A 21,573-nucleotide genomic window follows, 5' to 3' on the forward strand; every position below is an offset into this window, starting at 1 on the left:
CAGTATGTAGGCCTATACTGTAACAATGTGAGTTACCTGATACCCTCTGTGCCCATTTTAAGCACCTATAGTACGGTATTCCTGCTTAAGAGCTTTCCAACATGTGGGCGCAGAAAAGGCATTCGAATATTGCAAGGCAAGACGTATTTACCAAGCATATTTCAAACCCAGCTTTGTATGAGGTAGAAGTAAGAAAGGGAGGTCACATAAAAGAAGCAATACAACTCTATTTGTAACCGCTGTAGAAAACAAGCATAGAGGAAGTCTTACTACAATATTAAGGCCTACATTAACACAATTCAATTCAATAGGGAAGCATGGTTTTAAATGATGTGAGGGAACATCTGTGATCCTATTTAAGCATCTTTGGAGATACAAAGTAAAGGCAGCTGCAACATTGTTCTTTTCATCTTGGCGTTATTAGTCAGTGGTCATGAGAAGACAGATGTTATATGCTCACTTTCAAGTAACGGAGATTATTCTTATATTTTCCAAAGGCTTTTTAAATGTGAATTTTATCTATCCTTTTGAAATACTATTATATATGTGCTGTGTCTGTGTGTGGTTAAAATGCATGTGGACATGAAGTGAATAGTACTTTTGTTTAAGGAGATACACAGGAAAATAAATTGTAGAATCTCCATGACTATAAAGGCATTCTTATCGACTTATCCTAAATGAATGAATGTACTGACACTATTTATTCTCACCCTTTTCTCATTCTCAGAGGCAAATTATGCCAGCAGCACCAGAGTCGCTCCCTCTGGTGACGTGCCAGCTCTTTGGTCAGACTCCTCTGCCCTCCTCTAGCCTCCCTGTCTACCCTGGCAGATCCATGCTGCTGGATGCTCCTCACAGAGCCACACCCGCACCATGAGCGCCAACGGGCCCGCCCCAGACCCAGCCCCTGCTGCGGCCCCAGAGGCCCCTCCCCCCGTGACCCCTGCCCCTGCACCCGCCCCCGCTGCGGCCCCTACCCCGGCCCCAGCAGCTCCTGCTGCACCACCCGCTCCTCCTGTACTGCCCGCCCAAACGTCCACCACCATCCCGGTAGGTGCGTTGGCACAGAAGAAGCGGGCACAGTATGCCAAAAGCAAGAAACAAGGCAGCAACGCCAACAGCAGGCCAGCCAGGGCTCTGTTCTGCCTAAAACTTAACAACCCCATACGCAGGGCTTGCATCAGCCTGGTGGAGTGGAAGTATCCTTTACTGTGGTTTCATTTGGTGGTGGTTACGGGTCTTAGCGCAAAGGTTTAACTGTAAAGCAGTTTTTGTTGACAAAGCTCAAAATATTTATTGATTTGTCTGTCAGACATTTAACAGAGAATTAATTAGACACTATCTAAATAATCAATAAATCATTTAAGTTTTAACTACTATTTTAATAGTAGCCTACATATGCATTCTATAAAGAAAAAAAAACACTACAGTATTTTTAGGTACAATGGGATAAAGTTTTTTTTTATTATTATTTATAAGCATAAATGTAATATCTTTGGTTTTCATTGCTGGTAAGACAAGAGAACACATTTCAAGAAGTCCCTGATGTCAAACTGAAATGCAATTTTCTCATCAAAAATATTGAGAGTCATAGGATCCTAAAATACTGGTGGTGTAGACTGTGCACCATTCAGGGTGGGGGTGGGGGGACGCTAAAGCAGATGCTGTCATCACGAAAGCCATCAGATGTTATAAAGAAGATTGCCTCACGTGAGTCGCTCAGATACATTTCATAATCCACCTTTGTGCGCTGGCCACAAAAATGTCAATGGGGATTTACAAACAGTACACTATTTGAGATGCTGCTGTTGCTGTATCAGGAGTCTGACTTTGCTCAGCCTGGACTGAATACAGCAACAGTGCACCCCTGAATGTTTGTTTCTGTATCCTGCCAGTGACAGTAAATTTAAGATGTCTACCATGGCACCCAAACCAACAAGTGTTTTCAGGATGTCAGTCTATCTTTCCATTTCAATTGAACACAATTTATCATGAGGCAAGATTTTTTTAAATTGGACACAATAATCCACTTGGACATCAGGATGAACCAATTAGAATTTGATGGCCAAAAATCAAAGGTCAGTGTGATCTACGCTACAAATTATGACTCAATTTCATTAAATGATATAAAGAGATGCAAGTCAAAACATTATCAATCAAAAGGTTAAAGGTAAACTTCACTTTGACACCAGAACCATCTTGATAAACACTTTGACCATTATACTTTGGTATAACTGATTGTATTATCTCATGAACGCCAAGAGGGAATATTTTTTAATCTTGAAAAAAGGGTTAGGGTCACTTGTCCTCAAAGATAAATTGGTGGGCAAAGGTAATAAATGAAGGTCATATTACCCTTTTCTTTGTTTAGTAATACTAAGACAAGTAAAACAGGCTGTAATAAGGTCTTTCCAATGTTTTTTTCTTAGATACTTTATAAGGATCTAAAGGGCAAGATGACAAAAAATGCTTGCTTTACTGACTCTTAATCTCATCACTACCTGTTAACTGAAGGTTAGGATCCATTTCTCTGATTTTATATCAATAACACAGTATAAAGGCAGCTTAGTGGCTTGACAGCACAAACCAAAGCACAAGTCCAGTTACTGCAGTCGAAATACTCTTCGTTCATTTACATTTTCCAAAGGGTTGTTCATAATGGATGCAGATCAAAGGGCCCCTGGAACCCTGCATAATGTCTAACCTATTGAGTTTTTTGAATAAGTAATCAGGTATTAATTGTGCAGAAGTATTAACAACGCATTAGGGGCCTTTGACATGTGTCTCTTTATCATTAATATATTATCTTCTTGAGTTTTACATCATTTTCCTCCAGGTTTTCCTTAACCTCTTTTCTCAGGCCATTTGATATCTTTATATTAATTGCTATTTTTGCCAATTGTATGGCCCTAGCTGTCTATATCCCCTTTCCTGAAGATGATTCCAACTCCATAAACCACGACCTGGTGAGTAGTCTCTTTGTGTCTCTATGTGTCTTTACAATCAGTTCGGCTGCCTGTGTTGAAAGACTTGTGTTGCTCTACATCATGTACTTATGTGTTCAAACTGTGTAAACCTCTGCTGTCTTGTTGGATTTACATTTGGTACATATATATATATATATATATATATATAAAAAAACAGGATGAATAAGCTGTTTGTTAGGAATATAAAAAAATGTTTGGGCTATGTTTGTGATGAGGATAAAAAGAAGGATAAAAAGATTATCTGTTCCAGTGCCTGTTGTTGTCTTCTTGTTTGCCTAGCGTTGATCTACTCTATTTGTTAAATTGTTTCAAAATGCATAAAGAATGTGTCATTACTTTGTAATCCTCTTTGGACTGATAAGGTTCGAGTGTACTGTTTCACGAGTTTCAAACTGAAGATGTAGTCGAAGATTTAGCATGAATAGTGAGATGTTGCACACACAGTATATTCTCTTCAGTGTTTTGCTTCATCATGCAGATTTGAAGTGTGTGCTGTGCCTACACACAGAAACACTCTGACAACTATCCTCATCGGTGCTTTATCATGTCTTACTTTCCCTCTACAGAGGTTCTATTCAGCTTTCTATTTTCAGATTTCCTTGTCATTGCACCACTCTGTGCACCTTTTGCGTTCATATCTGTGTGATGAATTATGGGTGATGTAGTAATGTAAGCATTGTTCCACAGCTGTGGTCGAGTGCGTTCCCAGAAAGGCAGACAAACACAGTGAATGTGGTCCTTGCATGAGCAGAATGAAGCTGTACTGCTTAATGATTCAAGCGCTGCTCATACAGAGTGTCTGCATACATTTGAATGTTCTGGAAAGCTTCGGGATCATGTTAGAGTGAGGTTTACCAAACCTGATCAACGGAAGTGTTACTTCGCTGTGCAAGATAATCTACAGCTTTGGTACAAAGTGTGCCCGGTCTACTTTGAAGGAGTAGTGTGTACTGCTTCTCAGTGTGACCTCCTGGAGAGTGACCTCAGGGTGTTTGTTTGCACAGTGGTGCATCGGGGAAAAGTGGGCCATCTGGGACATTACAGTGTCTGGTACAGTTTATCTGCAGTGTATTGTCAGGGTTAGTCTGGGAGTTTGAAAGAGTTGGAGTGTCCTAAAGTTATGAACTTTAGGAACAAAGGGAACACAGATCGGATTGGTGCTTGACTTCATTGGTACCCTGAGTTTTTTGTCTGTATATGTGTTTATACAGTATTCAACATGTTTTCTCATACATATTTTACAACAAGCATATATAAAATGTGTATTTAAGTGCTTAAAGAATATAGTTCATATAACATCTGATGAGCTAGACTGATGGCAATCCCTAATGTTGCCCCACCTTCATAATATATACTCTGTCTTATACAGTGTTCTCTGGTACAATCTGTGTGTGGTTTTGAGTTATGGCGGATGATTTTTCATTCTTACTGATAGCAACCAACATGTAGCTGCAGTGTTCAAGAAATTCAGTGATGTCAAAATCTGAGCTTTTCTTCTGTGTTCAGATAAAATCCAAGTGTGTCTGTGAGAGAGAAAAGTCTAGAGGTGCTTCTATCGTCTGATAACGACCAATGGCGTCAGACTAAATAACTTTGCACGCTTGTAAAGAAGCTGCGTTCTGCATCACATTTAGTTTTTTACAAACCAAAGCTAAGAGGTCATATTAGTGTGATGGATAGTTTGGATTTTTTTTTTTGATGATGCCTTCATTATGTCTGCTTAACAATACCTGCTGGGAAATCATCAGTGATATTTGTTACTATTATAGACCAGAGACATGTCAGCTCTACATAAATAGGAGACAGGTATGATTGATGGATGCACCAGAAACAATCTCAATGTTTAGTTCATTGCCGAGTCCGACCAGGGGATCCTGGACTGAGCCACATTAATGCTGATTAAAAGCTTAATAGATGGGGTTATTATAGGGGTGTGAGGATATGACATGATATAAGATTGATTATCATAAAGTGGCTTATTTTTAGTAAAGTGAAGAGAAAGCTCAACTTTTGAAAACGCTTATACACATTCTTCTATACAGCACTCGATATGTTTTTGCTGATCTTTCTACATATCCTTGCAGTGCTTCAGATAGGGGTTCATTGCTTGCACAGGACTTCGGTTTAATTCTGCAGGGTCAACATTAAATCAGATACCAAGGGGGTGAATAATGCATTCTTCCCCTTTTTCAGCAGAGGCAGAACAATAGATAATTTGTAGGGCAGGTGTGCCAGCTTGGCCTTGTTGTTCTACAGAGCTCACGCTGTAGTCACAGGAGGAGTGTTAGTGAGGAAAAACGCTGAGCTGTTTTTTTTTTGCTGTAGTGGCCTCAGTGAAGATTGCTATTTCACACCACTGTGCTCCGTAGCCTCACAGGTGGACCAAAGGCTGATATGAAACCTGAGGAGGGCTGCTGAGAGGCTTGTTGTGTAAAGCAAGGCTGAAATGATATCACTGTAGCCTGTGGGCTGTTTTTGAGTACGGGACATTGTGGTGTAACTTTCAACATTAAGAGACACTGATCCCTGCAGCTACAACAAGCGGACTTCGAGGTATTTTTTGTGGTGCAGATAGTTCACTTAGTGCATTATTGTTCAACATCAAATCCTGAACCTTTATGGTTTGTGCCACATTGTTCACACACAGTGTGTAAGTGCAGCAGAGTTGACTTTAAACAGGACGATGCTGCAAAGTCATAGGACGCACAATAGAATGAGTCTGTCTCCTTGTTAGTAAGACTTGCTTAAATGCAGCAGCTCATTATAAATAGAAATTCCTCCCTTGGCAGAACGTAGGGACAGAAATTGGGGTCCTGCCGCCACCAGGAGGCACAAGTGAGTAACAAGATGTCGCAAGCACACACGCGTACATAAAACCTTGTCAGGAACTCGGAGTCATTTCGTCTTCCTCTGCTTAGCACTCTCTGTCATTGCTCTTCCTTTGTTTAGTCATGTCCCTGCAATAGTAACAAGTGCACACACGTGACTGTGCCGTCCTCTACCCACCTTGACTCGGGGACAGACAAATAGCCTGCATTCTCCTGCCTTTGCTTTAAGGTCATTTCTGACTTATCTATCAGCGACTCGACACCCCGGGCAGCTCCTGCTGAAGGTAGCTGAGCAAAACAATGACCTTTTCATGGTGAATATGATTCATACGTCTCATCCCTCTTAGGGTAACATGCAGGGAAATGCGTATGGTATCATGTAGTGTTTGCCCGTACCACTGTTATTGCATAACTGTGGAGCCGCAGAGCTATTTATTTTACTGGGGACAAAAGGACACAATCATATATAGAGTAAAAAGTCCAATGGAGGTCATATGGACGGCAGCAGAGAACTCAAAGGGGGAGGCTGCTTCGCATTTGGATGCTGTAACCGTTGAGCCTATTAGCATTTGATAAATGTGGATCATTGAGCTAATTATTTTTCATATATGAAAATATCCCTTTAATGCTGGAAGAGGGACTGATGAGAAACACCTTACATGTCACACGTGGTTTCCTGTTTTTATTGAGATCCTTATTTAGTACCAGGGTTTAGGTTAAATATTCAAAAAATACTTTCTTTTGATGTTGACGTATTTTGTCACAACGAGCTGAGGAGAGATTAGTAGAGCTGAGGGAGGATGGAGATGCTCTTGTAAATGTCTGTTAGAGCTGAACTAGTGAAACGTTACAGTAATCACAGTTACATGCTTGTCATTTAACACTTGTGCATTTGGTTTGTCACCATGACAACCACACATGACCTCTATGCTGACAAGCAAGATATTTCCTTTTTTTTTTTTTGAAGAATGAGGTTTTATTCAAAAAAGGTAGCAAACCATGTGCTTGCCTAGTTATATCTTGCCAAGAATTTAGAATTTAGACTTTATTGTCCCCATGTGGAAATTTCATTTCACAGCACCGTATCTGTCCAATAGATAATATACCCCACCAAAGAACACAACATACACAAAACACAGTTTATAAAACAAACAATGTCAAACAGGCCTTTTATTCAGGGCAGCTATGACAGCAGAGATCAGGCTCTTCCCAAGGTGAGCCCGTCTGCACCTCAGTGCTCTACCTTTGTCCAGAGGGAAGTGGGGCGAGGTGGATCTTTAGGGGATGTTAAGAGCAAAATGAACGTTTTAATATCACATATTGTTTCTCTTTAAGACACTCTTGTACTCCAGTGTATTGCCAGCACCACTGTTAGACCATCAGATATTTTACTAGGGAATAAATTCAGCTATTGGGCTCATATCAGTATATACTGTAGACTTCTTATTGATGGTGTGTTGATAAATGTGCACTGTCCTTATTCATTAAATTCATTAAATTCATTAACCACACAAATGAATAAACATGTTTTGGTCATTGGTTCAAATACACAGCAGATAAACTAAGCATAGAAATCTTAAATTAACCCTTATGTTGACTGTTGTGTCATACTTTAATCTAACACTCCCTTCATGTGAAACAAGTACAAAAAAAGACCTTAGAATAAAGTGTTTTTCACATGTAATGCTGCATTTTCAAACAGGTCTTCTGCTTCAGGCTTGGAATGTAAACACTTTGTACCTCAAAATGAGCAGCTAGCAGCAAAGTCATTGCCTATGTAAATATATACCAACAACCCTCACTGTGCCAAATTTGTCACTCAGAGGCAACACATGTCTGATCACAGTCACTGAACCCTTCAGTATGACAAACAGTCACAGAGGGGCTTCTTTCACTTTGCATATGCTCTTGTCAAAGATTAGAATGGGCACAATATATCATTGTATTTTTAATATGTCAACTGATGGTATTATCAGTGCCATTGTAACATCCGCCACCTTTTTTTTCTGGCAAATGGAAAAAGGAATGTAGACATTGTTGGCCTTTTAAAGAGAGACTAGAAATGTGAGGAGGCCAGATATTCAATATTCTTCAATAATTAAATGCTGTTATGCCATCATCTTGAGATATTACGTCAAATTATTTTGTTATGTCATGATAGATCAGCTTGTTTTTAAAGGGACTGCAAGATTATTGATCAGAGGATAATTATTGAGTATTCAATAAGAGTGTGGATCAGGGCACTGGTTTGGTTCAGCTGGTATAGTGGGCGTCCTTGTCACACTGGTTTGCATGTTCGATTCCCACTGTTTCTCCCCACATTCCCTGTCACTCTACAGCTCTCCTACCAAAAAAAAAGGCAGACAACCCCCCAAACATCTGTAAAATCGTGGGAAAAAAAATCTGAATGTCTTTCATTTAGCCCCCCCCAAGATTATTTTCAATAAAGGAGGATTCATAGCTTAACACAGCACACCCATTTTCTGATAAACACAGTATGTAGAGCAGCATCAACCTTTTTTTAAGTCATGGAACATTTAAATATGTGCAAATATCAAGTCCCAATTTTCACCCCTATCTTAATGTATAAATTAAAAACAACCAGTCTACAACCCTCTGACAGCCAACACACACACAATGGATTGCTGTTAGAGAGAGAGTGATACAACAATGCACAACTGTGATGGGAAACCTGAGCCTGGGACGATGCACACAGCTGCTCTACGTATTCTGGCAGGGATGGATGAGAGGCAGACATGGAGCTCCTGGTCTACAGCTCTCAGTGCTGCCTGTGCTTGTTGGTGTTGCACGGTGAGCTGGGAAAGCTGTGTTCACACATGGTTGAGAAGGGAAGCAGAATTTGAATTGCAGTAATTGAAAGTATTGGGTATTACTTCCCCATGTCCAAAGCGATGTCTTTAAATGTCATTGTTTCATTTTCGATGTTCCCTGATCTCTGCCAGTTGCCATCAGTGACAAGTCTTTTGAGCTTTCCAGAGTACAACTCCAAAGCGAAAGATTCTGATGGAAAATAATGTCTAAAACTCTCAAAGAACTTTCAGATGCTGAGATTTAAAGACAGGGAGTCCGCTGCTATTGTGAGTTTTGATCTGAAGTTTGTCAGACAAGGTGGAAGACTTTCTTCTTTGCCTTGCATTTTAGCCTTCAATTCATTAAGATATTTGTAAATGTTGCCCAAATATTCAAGTTTTGCAAACCTTTGAGAATATGCATATGCAGAATTCTCTCCAGTCAGGAAAAATTCGGAGCTCTTCTTTTAACTTGTACAGTCGGCTCAAAACTGTCCCCCATTTGACGGCTGTGTGTAATGTAGCAGCAGTCAGTGTAGGATATTCTGCTGCCATTTCTACACACAGAATGTAAAAAAGACTGGTCCTTAATGGTCGGACACTGATGAAATAAACACATAAATGTCCACCGCTCTGTCCAGTATACGGATAAGTTCTTTTGGCAATGTCTTCACAACTAGTGCCTCCCTGTGAATGAAACAGTGAGTGGTTCGCATGGTCGATCTTACTCCTGTTACCATGCCAATGAAACCCTTGGCACCCCCGGTCATGGCAGTGGCCTGATCAGTGCAGATACTAATACAGTTCATCCATGAATTGAACGTTTTCTAATAGCTCACCGTGCAGGCTGATGTTGGTTGATTATTCAATTTGTAAGGAGAATTTTTTTTCTAAACCCACGTCTTCAGTATCTGTAGACGTCATTTATTCTGCTTCCAGTTTTTCAGTCATACAGCAGAACTTCTGTAATTTATTTTGCTTCTTGTGGGCCAAGAATTTTATTGACTCAATGCTGTGCCTGTACTGGCAATTTGACCGTCTCAGCAATTGTGTGTGGCTCTTTAGCTTTCACTATTAATTAGGCTTCAAGACAGCTAGCTTCCACTGATTTCTCCAACACTTCAGCATGCTTCATCATCACTTGCTCTGTCAGTGGTGTTGAGTTAAAAAAAAAAACCAACATTATTCTGCATCATAGCTATTGATGGATACGACTTTGTTAGGAATGAATGTTATAAGTTTGCTCGAAACCATAGCTTGATTTTACAATTTCATACTAGAGAGGTGGAGATGAGGGATCTCTGGTAAAGATGAAACCATACACTACATGTAAATGTAATCATGGTGTCTGTTTTTTTACGTCTTGCTACCAGCCTCAGCTACACTTGCTGCTTCGGGGCAGCTCAATGATGAAGCTGATGGCTCAGACTCAGATTTAACTTACCTTTCTGGTGCCTTTTTTTTTTTTTCTTTCTTCCAAAACAAGTTCCATAGCTGGTTTGCAGCAGCCACCGCTCACACCATAAACACATGCTGACTAAAAACAACAAAAATGTATGCTATTGCATAGTGCAGTGGCTCTCAACTGGTGGGTCGGGAACCAAAAGTGGGTCGCAGAGCTGTTTTTAGTGGGCCTTGATGAAAAAAAAAAAACAGTCAAAAAGCTGATGCAGCACTTTTTAAACCTGTTAGTTTGGTTCCATTTCTTTTTTTGTCACATATGTTGTACCCTGAGGTCAAAATTGTACAATTTTTCACTAACTCGGTCTGATTGGTTGAAAAGTATCTTAAATTCCGGTCACAATTTTCACAAGGGAGTTGGTAGTGGGTCCTGAGACTAGACCAGTTGAGAAGCACTGGCATAGTGCATATTTATCTGCTGCCCGTGTTGACGTTGGGATTTCAGGAAAGGGGCATTTGAGACAATTTTAGATTATTGACACGATAGCTAATGATCTGCATATTCATGATAATTGTATGTTGAATTTTTATGCCATTTGATGGAACTCCTGATAAAGTCAGATGGCACCCCAAGGTGCTATGGCTGGATGCTGGATGCAGGGTGCTGAAGTTTAGAAAGGCTGGTTTAGAGTTCGGGCTCAGTTATATTGTTGTTCATAGACGTGCTAACTATAAACAGAAATGATCTGCTAGATGGTTTGGTATAGAATAAATATGCTAACATAAACCACAATTCATTCATTCACATTTGATTTATTTGATCATTTTAGTGTATGATTCCAACACAATAACACAAAGTACACGTACAACATTTTTCTCTAAGTACTTATACACTGTTCATGAACAAACAGGAGCAGGAAGAAGAAAACGTATTATAATACCTGCACCTTTCTTAATAACAATAATAATAATAAGTTACTGTTGGTAATCAGATGGCTAACTGTTTACTTTTTCTTTCACAAATGATACAAAATCAACAATACCTACTGAAACGATCAAATACAAGCATCTCACACTAGAGATTTATTTCACATTAGATTTTCAAAATAAATTATTTTAAATTAAATAATAATTGAGCCGCATTTTAAGCCATTATCGAGAGAATTGCACAGTTCCACTCCAGATACTGTATAACTCTTTCATTTTAATGTAGTATGGACTTAATATTACATTTGGCGTCTATAATCCATCTGGTAATCACCCTCAAGGTATAATGTCTGTATTTACAGTTTAACAATCTACCTGTATCTGATCATTTCTTTAAACACTCGTAGGTTCCCAGTTTTGCTGACTAATTATTTTTGATGGAGTAATATAATTATAAATTTGTATTTTTTTGTAGGGGAGTTGATGACGTGTGTTTCCATATGAGGAGCGCTGCTGAGGTTTATGTGCCAGTGTTTTGGTTGAGGGTTTGAAGGGTGTAAATGTGTACATCTGTGATGGAAAGCATTTGGCTCAGTGTGTGTGTGTGTGTGTGTGTGTGTGTGTGTGTGTGTGTGTGTGTATAATGCCTGGCACAGGCAGCAGTGTCTGAACTGAGGACTCCCATAGAGATGATTGTAGAAGTATGTGTTTAGTCACTTAACGTAACTGCTCATTTGTGGCTCACACTAGCTCCGTCCCTGCTTGTTATCTCTGAATGTGTGTTTCTGCATGTGTGTGCAAAAGTGAGAGTGTGTGTGTGTGTGTGTGTGTGTGTCTTTGTTAGAAAAAGAGGGATGGAGAGAGGGAAGAGGGAGTCAGAGCTGTGTTAGCTTTGTGTGCATACATGTATACTGTGTGAAAGTGCAGCCATGAGCAGCATACAGTGTGTGGGCCCTCTTAAAGGGATACTCGAAGGAATTCATTTATCTTTCAAATGTTTTCCCTTTGTACGATATCTAATTAATTCATGCAAAGACCAAAAATTACTTATTATGCATATTTTTCTGTTTCAACTTCTTTATGTTTTTTTGTTGTCCAACTAAAATAGTTAATGTTTCAGTAATGTAATGTAATGTATATCTTATTTAGTAGCACTTCGCAGTAAACCAATTGCCAACTGCCAATTATTTCATATTTGTAGTTTACATCAAACTCACACAAATTGTATAAGATTCAAAATATCCAAATATTAAGATTCAAAGCATTGTATGTTATTTTTATTGCCTGTTTTTGGTTTATACCTGTTTTGGTTGGGCATTGATATCTATTTCATGTTACTTTCACCTTCAACTGTTCTTAACTTTAAGAAAATGTAGGTCTATAAAAAAACATTTAAGATGAATATCCTCTCTGGTGTTTTTTTCTCCACCCACAAGAGATGAGAAAATATGCTAGTAAAACACAAAACATATAGAAGCAGAGGTCATTTGTCTATTAACTCACAAAAACAAACAAAAAAACATTTTTCTCAGACCAGCTTTGTGTTCACTGCAGATCCTTAATCAGTACCACATCATGATTTAAATGGACTTCAGTAAATTCAACAGTTATTTCTTTCTTCTAAAAACAGCTGATTGTCTTAGTATGTGCACTTCAGTCTGAAGATCTGTTTGTAAACTGCAAACCTCATTGAATGAGAGTTACAAAAAGATGGACTTAGACAAATTTATCCCACAATGGAGAACTTAAAAAGTTTCATTTTTTTTATTCATTTAACATGTTCTTCTGCTTCTTTCTGGTCCTTCATTTCCCTGATATTTGAACTAAGCAGTTTTTCTGTGTCATGTTAAGGTTTAAAAAAAAAAAAGGCTGATAGTGTCACTAATGGTGATGATTTAGCATTCGAAAGTGTTATAACAAATCTTTTATATATTCAGGGTTGAAATTAAGTAAAATTCCCCACTGGCCCAGGAACATTACTTATGATTCAGAAATAATGATCAAACTACCTTAGCTTTTCCTAGCACCTAGCATTGATTCTCAAAATACTATATTGTAATTTTTTTGATTCATAGTGTTTCAGCCAACTGGTTCAAACTGTCTGTCCTTTCTGTTTACATACTCTGTCAATCTGCCTCGACTCTTCTGGTGATTGACGTTTCTTTAAAATGTAGATATTTGCCCAGGTTCTGGCTGGGAATTGGTGGTTTTAAAATATTTGACCATACTATTTTATTAGAGAAAACCTGCACTGCAATCCATGTCTGAGTGTACAATCTGAGTATAATGAGAGCGCTCACAGTGACAGCAGTGAAGCTGTTGGTGGTGGCTGCCTTTCAGCTATGACACGAGAATAGGTGCTTAAATAGTAATGCTGAAATTGTTGTTATTCTGAATTAGTGTTTTGTTATTTAGTGGCCTGGAGTTTTTGGATTATACGTCCGGGCCAGCAAGCCAGTAATGTCAAGCCCTGATATGGCTGATGTGGAATGGACCAAATTTCCACATTTATTAAACTAAAATTATGATGATTGCATTGGAAAAGTTACTTGTCTTTTACTTGTCTGACTTTACAAGTGTGTGTATGTGTGTGTGTGTGTGGGTGCGTGCGTGTATGCCTAGTCTTGTGTGTATATGAGGGAAACTAAACACGACAGAGTGAGAGAGATGAATTTAACATGCGAGGCACGATAACTAAGGATGACACCAAATCAAATCAGAGGAGTTGTTGTCAACTGAATAAAGACAGGTCGCAAACTCAGACAGAGCGATGGAGACACCTGCACAGTTAAGATATGCTGGCTCCTTGTGTAGTACCATTTGAGCTAAAACCTAGAAACAGGATTCAGACACCTGGCTACACTGAATAAGTTGTGCTGTATTGTACACCTCGGCATTAAAGTGGTACGACGCTGCACTAAGGAATAACTTTGAAAAGTGAAGCTCCCTGTTCTTTCACAGCCGCTGCATTTTACAAACTATGAACAACTACATCGCTGTTGAAAGCAGTGTTGATGGTGAAAGTCGAGGGCGAGGGCGAACCTCAGTACTACATCAGCGATCTTGTGCAATACATACTCAGTGTCGTGTTTTCTTTCTTTGGGAAAACATTCTCTTGGCAGTGTGGGTATACCTGAGATGACCTGCACTTGAAGTGTTTTCCTTGGCAGAGTGACATGCACATCCTCACACAACTCAACTCCCGACCGCCCCCACAGTACTGTACCACACACACACACACACACACACACACACACACACACACACACACACACACACACACACACACATATATAGACTTGTGCATACACATATTCTACACACAAGGACACATTTGTACGCTATATGTACAAAACACATGGACACAGCTGAATGGAGCGATAAAGAACTGGACGTAAGAGCAGATGTGTGAATTATGGTATATACATAATGTAAAAGTGATTTTAAGTTTTTAAGTAGAAACAAACACATTCTGTAACTGTTGTCACAGACTACACACACACAACAGATAAAGAGTGCACTCTGAAGCACACATATTTATTGTGCAAACCTGCAGGAGTGGGCGGTGAAGAAGCACTAAATGCTGGCTGCCCTAACCCCCCTGGCTTGGCTACATGGCACTGACTGATCTATACAGACAGGGGAAGGAAAGGGAGGATGTAGTGAGGATGGGGGAGGAGGTGTAGCAGGACAGAGATGGAAGTTCTGCAAGTGTTAAGCTCATGTTAAGGGCAGCAACAGATGTAAAATCACAGTAAAACAGAGGTCTGTTTATTTGGCTGATAACTAAACTCATGTGCTGTATGGCTGTACATGCAATGACTGTATGTTCTACTATATGGTTGGTACTGACATCTGTAGTATCACTTGTATTTTGTTGTGTTTACTCTCCATCAAAGCTGCTGTCAAACACAGATATAATATATCAAATAATAAAACAAAGAGTAAAGTCTAGACCTAGACTTTACAGATAAAGATTGATTGATTGATTACTGTTACTCATGTGACTGTGCTAGTCATCACATGCTTAAAAGTGAACTTTCATACAACAGGATGTAGAGTTTTATATTAGATATTAGAATATGTATTAAAATTACAACCCAATATCAAACATGCAATAAAACGCTGTTCAGTCAAATTAGTCTTTGCACTTGAAATAAATGAATTGTTGTGAGAAATATCCTAAAGAATGGCAACATCTGTTTTTTAACTCCTCAAATATCGTTATTTTTTTTAGATTTTTCTAGTCCTCTAATCTTGTAAACAGAGTACGTTTGGGTTAACAAGAAGTTTGAGGATGTCATTTTGAGCATTGGGAAACTCAAGCAGATCATTTTCCTTTTTTTTTTGACATTGTATGGATACAATGATTAATACCTGTAACAAATGATCTTTATAGGTCTCATCTTATGATATCACGTCTCTAATTCAAATATGCTTTGTAATATATTCGCACCATTTCATGGATGAGGAAAAAAATAAAAAATCATCTGCTGTGATTAATTCCTCTTCCTTCTCTCTCCCATTCCCACTTCTGATGACTTCATGCCTTCGTCACTGATAACACAAAGCATTGACATTCATTTTATATGTCAGTCATGTTGACCGCTCTTTCCACTTAATTTGGTTTGATTTCTTTATTGTTTTAACGTGACCTTTATTGGAACTGAGGCAGAAGGAGAGTAAGACTTAAAGAGCCTCAACAGAAGACAGATACCACTTGTATACATTTTGGTTTTTAAATTGTTGACTAGATTAAACAACGATGTATGTGGCATTCAACCCAAGCTATATTTTTTAAGCACAGGCTACAGAAAAAAGGGAAAGTTTCTCTAATTGATCAAAGTATTCTGTCAACGTGTTTGTAGATATCATGTTGGTCGGTAGTGCTTGCTGTACTTTCATTTTATTTATCTGGTATACTGTGGTGTGCACACAAGATGTATCTTATGCCTCTTCCACTCCTCTTTGTTTTCACTGACACTTCATTGATTTCTTTTCTTACTAAAGTTTTTGGAGAGGAGTTTTTCCTTATCCTATGAAGGGCTTAAGAATTAAGGAGTTACGTTTTTTCTGCAGAGAGGTAGATTTTTTATCTTGGTTTTAAAAATGAAATTCAAGTGTAATTAAAATGTAAATAGTCTTACGTTTATAAATCCGTTATTCATATTGAATTGATTGTATATTATATTTGAAACATTGAGTTCCCTGTCTTGTTTTAAGAGTCTGCAGTTTAAATCCGGCTTTATATAGCTATGAAGTGATCACGTTTGAACAACGGTACTTTAATTAGCACACAAGCTGTTTTATTGTGTTTTTATAACTCCTGTTCCACATGTTAGTACTGCACACAATTTAATTGGGTATATTTTGAGTGTAGTCTGGAGGAGGATTCACAGAGGCGGATGTGCACTGAGCACAGATTTATCTGAACCCTAACCAGCGTTTTTACACTGATGTCCACATGGTTCAGTCATATGGGAGCTCAGGTTGAAGAATGCACGGCTCAGTGGGTTAGTTAGCTTCCTTTTGTCATATGGCGATCTGAGCTCTGCGAGTGTGTGAGATGGACTGTAAACATGACCTGTGAAGAGCAGGGTCTGTACGGCTGCAGAGAAACGTGTATTATTCCGTGTGTCATCCTGCTTTGACTTCAATGATGAGAGGTTAGCGTGCATTACAGGACATAAACATGTGTTTGTCAGTGTATGCTTAGGTGCATTATATTTCATGTTGTGCTGAATACCTAAGAGATAAGCAGAAAATGTATATATACTGTATCTCATAATATGCACATATTCAATGAGAGAAGGTAAGATACAGTGAGTTTCTTTACAGCACAAATAAACTACGATGACTCAGAGATATATTTATGGTCATCCCCAAAGGCCTCTCTCTCTTTCCACTCTGTCTTCTTTTCTCTCCGTCTCCCTCACTCTCCTCTTCCTTCTCACAGTTTAATGTGCAGATGCTTGAATAAATCACTGATTAATTAAGAGGGAATGGTTTTCATTTGCGATTACATTCAACATGCTTTTCCAAACCAGGAAGTGGCAATTTGCATGAATTGACTTGGCTTGGAAGTTGGAACGCTCAAACTGTTCTGACAAAGCATGACATGCTGGTTTCAGTATCTCGACAGTTATAACTCAATGAATGCTGTAGAAAACACTGGTGGAAATATGATGTCAAAATCATTTATTCTCAAATTTAAGGAAGCTGTTAGTGGACACCATCCATAGTTTTTATTAACTCTGCTTTTCTGTGATTATGAGTGATTTCCGCTGGTTTTCTCGAAATCTCGATTTATTTATCTAACTTCCCCGGAATAATTCAGGTCAGATTGCCCGAAAATGATCCTGTTTTCACAAGAAAATTTATTGAGCGCAATAAATTAATCCGTTATAATAGGAAAAACCAGCTTTGTTATCCTTAGAAAACCAGAAAAATAGGTCTAGATCTTGAGAAAACATTCGCAAATGACCTCCTATCATGCCTTACTGACACCAACATGAACTGAAATTGCAGTTTTCTGTCGGTCCCTTTTGTCTGTAAACGCCTCTATAATAGTTCACCTCCCCCTTCCTTCCACCCGATGGATCGTTGTGTTCTCCCTGCTCCCTGTAGCCCAAGCTTGCTCCAACATAGAGGCAGCAGCCATGAGCTTAACTCAACCTTTTACTTCACTAACAAAGAGTCCCATGTCTCTTATTGTGGGCTAAGTGCTTCTCACAATCTGCAGTAAACTGCAGGGAAAACAAGCCCGCAGTCCACAGTGCTCCTGTATTCATGGTGTTCAAAGAGACCACGGAGCAGCGACTAAAGGACTGCCTCAGGCTGAGGATATATTATATGTGTGTGGCTCTAGGCATTTGCCTGTTTTTTTTATTTCTTATAGGACCTAAAGGGCAAGACATGTGAAATGCTACATGACTGTTATTGACATTCACTAAACATGTTTAGCAGCCTGGGTGGAGAGATGATATGGTGTCTGTGTGAATAGGGCATCACTCTGGTTTCCTATCTCCAGGGAGGTCCTAGAACTGTCCTAAACAGCTGAGTCATCCTGTGATGTGTCATCCTCCAGCACTAACATGCACATAGCACCTTTATCCAGCTGTGCTATTCTGTTGTCTGCTGTGCACCCGATCGACCTCGACCTGATGATTTTGTTCTGCCCGTCTTTGAAACAACCCGAGAAGGACACAATCCTGCATCACTGCGTCTGATCTCTACATGCATACATACCCTCTAAAACATGAATCAAAGTGTGTTTGTACAGTTATTGAACATTTCTCAGATATATTCATCATGCATCAGTGAGTAAAAGATTGGTTGACTGGTTGTTCAGTACTAAAATATTGCATTTTATAAATAAATATTCCAAGATGATAACAAATGTTTTTTGTTTTGATCTTCCACTGTATTCAATGTGATCCTGTGAAATATGTTTTATTCCTCACACAAATCATTACGCCTGTGGTCTTTTTTCAGTCCTAGTTTGAGGTTTCTCACACTCTTCTGGTTTTTATGGTTCTGTAAATATGTGCCAAGACATCTTTGGAAAGACTGAGAACCAAATCAGATCAGACAGAACAAACTTGACTATCGGAAAATGTTGCATATGTTGGTCTTTTTTATTTTTGAGACAACAACATTTTATTGGGATTTTGTGTTTCTTTAAAAATGTACAGACGCTACAGTCCTCGTGGCAGCGGCCGTGGGTTTGAATCCGACCTCGGCCCTTTGCTGCTTGTCGTGCCCCACTCTCTCTTCCCTACATTTCCTGTCTCTCTTCGGCTGTCCTATCTAACAGAGGCAAAAATTGCACAAAAATATATTTTCTTAGATTATGGTTGCAGCATATAGGGTTAGTCTTGTTAAATGATTTAATGGGACTATAATGTATTTATATTGCTGATTATTATTGCAGTCCACTGCACAGCTCCTACATTGCACCTTTTGTAAATTTATTTTTATCATTTAATATTTTACATTTTTAAATTCTATTTTATATATTGTAATAGCTTCTTATACTGTACTATTTTAGTTGTTGCTAGTTCTGTGTTATTTCCTTGTTAATTGTTTAGCACCAATACACCAAGTCATTTACACACATGTGTAAATGTACTTCTGATTCTGATTAAGGTAGCTATTTAAATATGATGACATTAATATGAGATTAGATTGTAAGAGATGCAATGACAAACAATAGGTGAGAGAACTTCTATAAAAACAGAACTCATTAGTTTTGTAATTCAGCTATAATTCTTCACAAATAAACACTGTGCATTAAACAGAATGAAGCTGTACATAAGCCATATTTCAACATTTCAAGTATCTGTTCAATATTCTACAGGGGCTTCTTTTGACAAAAGTCTTCTCTCCATCGGGCGATGTACTACAGAACTGCACACTCATTTCTGCATTGATGTTTGACTCCTCTGCGCCTTTTTCTGTGCATAATTTATTGTATATATGCTTCTTTTATTAATGACCATCCATCTAACTAGTTCCTATTTAAATCAAATGATTCTCTGTTTTTCTCCTTGTGTCTGCAGGAAACAGTTGAGTATGCCTTCCTCATCATTTTCACAATTGAGACCTTTCTGAAGATCATCGCTTACGGTTTGGTGATGCACCAGAACGCGTATGTGCGGAACGGTTGGAACATGCTGGATTTCGTCATTGTCGTCATAGGGTAAGTGCTGAGCATCAGTTATTTTAATCGATTGATTTGACTAAAACAAAGTATTTGATCTAACTGAATACCAACATGCCAGCTGATCCAAACATGTCACAAGGTTTTTGATATTGTTGTCCAGGCTCTGGATTTGCACTTGGACATCAGTTTAACACTTACGGTTGACAGTGTTTCTGTTTAAGTTGTTTAAGCCTCTACACTGAGCGACCAAGTGCTAATAGAGACCCTCATACACCCACAGTATATGACCCAGAAAAGACAGAGAGAATAAATCAGAGCTTTACCACCGCTGGAATGAGTCACCATCTCTCCATACTTCATCTCTTCTCCAACACTCCCTCCCAGATTTCTCTCCTTTCACTGACTGTCTTTCTCTCTCTCTCTCTCTCTAGCTCTCTGTTCCATCCGGCTCTGCTTTGTCTCTGCAGCTTTTTTTTTTTTTTTTTTCCAATTCTTCCCCCTTCCATTTTGATTTCTCAAATTGTGCACTTCCTGCTTCACCTCCTCCTCCTCCCCACCTCACTCTGCCCTCTTTCCTGTCTCCTGCTTGCTCTTTCTCTTGTTGTCTTCATCTTTATTGCAGCTTTTTTTTTTTTCTCCTCCATTGTCCTTCCTTTCTCTCCTCCGTCTTTCACTCCTCTCACACACACAGTCCAGTGGGTAGCTGGGTCAGATTTGTTTATATGCTGCATGCAGGCTTGTTCTGCCATGCAGCCAAATGCAAAGACGGCTGCTCCTGCTCTGAAGGGTGACTGTTACCCAAACATCTAAAAGAACTTGTGTCAGAGGTCAAGTTTCAGTCCACTGCATCAACAGGCTATGCTTTTTTTTCTTATATTTTTAGATTCTAACAGTTTATATATATGCCATGTTTTAAAGAAGTTTAGTAAAGACGTGTCTCTCAAAGCATGCCTAGTTCCCTTTTCTCCTCTGTTACAATGTTTGACAACACAATTTAGACAACACAACCTTATAGCGATAACATAACCACTTTCTATTATATATATATGTGTTATGTTATCTAGTCTATCAAATGTATTACTGTTGCTTGAGTTGTAAGAGGTTCAAGAGTCTGAAATACAGTGAAACTAGTGGAAGACTTACACATTAGAAAAAATATTTTATGTTCTCAAACACAGTTGTGTGTTTTACAAAATGATTGTTGAGAACGTAAGATTTGTAGTAGATGGACTGAAACATTTAGTGTAAACTCGCTCTCAGATTGCCTAACTACTGAATGTTGACATTAATCAGCTGGACTGGTATGTTAAGTGATGCGTCACTATTTAACCCTGTTAAAGTTTGATTCCTCAGGTATATTCAGTTAAGAAGGGTCAATAATACACGACTGTAGTTTTCTTTTGAACATGGCTGCGTGAGTAATGACATCCCAGTGGCAGGCAGTCAGTCTTACAGCTGTGACTCAGTCTAACATAAGTCTGAGCAGAAGGAGCTTATAGGCCCTTAGAGCTCCCTACAGACACCATCGACAGCTTCAGTCTCGGCTCTGAGTCCACAGCTCTGATGTGATGTGTGGGGATGATCTCCCCTCTTGGCTAGGTGAAAAATGTCTAACTGACTATAATGAAAGGTCCTCTATCCTCATGAAGATTTGGTCACTGCAGAGAAGTCAACAGCTATGGAACTACTTTTAACATATGTGCAGATGCTGCTGCACTGTACCCGACAACACTACCGATTAGAGCGGTATTGTAACCCTTTCTCCTGCTGAATTCCTGATTGGTATTTCTCCCAAAAGATTCAATGGTGTCCTCATATGTTTGCACATTACAGATAACTCAAATGAAATCATTGGGCTTCTATTTCATTCCTGTTTTGAGTTTAACTGTGAAATATATATAAAAATGTTACCTTGTTGCAGAAAAACTGCGATTCTAAAATTGCTAAGTGGTCAC

At 38.9% G+C, this 21,573-nt stretch overlaps 1 protein-coding gene across 1 annotated transcript in view; it reads left to right on the plus strand.

Moving 5' to 3' along the window:
- The first annotated feature begins 731 nt into the window (after positions 1 to 731).
- The window catches only part of cacna1da (calcium channel, voltage-dependent, L type, alpha 1D subunit, a), a 59,062-nt gene continuing 38,220 nt past the window's right edge, over positions 732 to 21,573 (plus strand). Inside the window, exons 1-3 of the mRNA XM_061042904.1 lie at positions 732 to 1,199; positions 2,861 to 2,966; positions 19,515 to 19,654. Of these exons, the coding sequence (XP_060898887.1) occupies positions 874 to 1,199; positions 2,861 to 2,966; positions 19,515 to 19,654 (572 nt within the window). The 5' untranslated portion in view covers positions 732 to 873. The remainder of the gene's footprint in view (positions 1,200 to 2,860; positions 2,967 to 19,514; positions 19,655 to 21,573) is intronic.

The sequence above is a fragment of the Labrus mixtus genome, chromosome 7 (genome assembly GCF_963584025.1).
Source record: "Labrus mixtus chromosome 7, fLabMix1.1, whole genome shotgun sequence".
Taxonomy (NCBI): domain Eukaryota; kingdom Metazoa; phylum Chordata; class Actinopteri; order Labriformes; family Labridae; genus Labrus; species Labrus mixtus.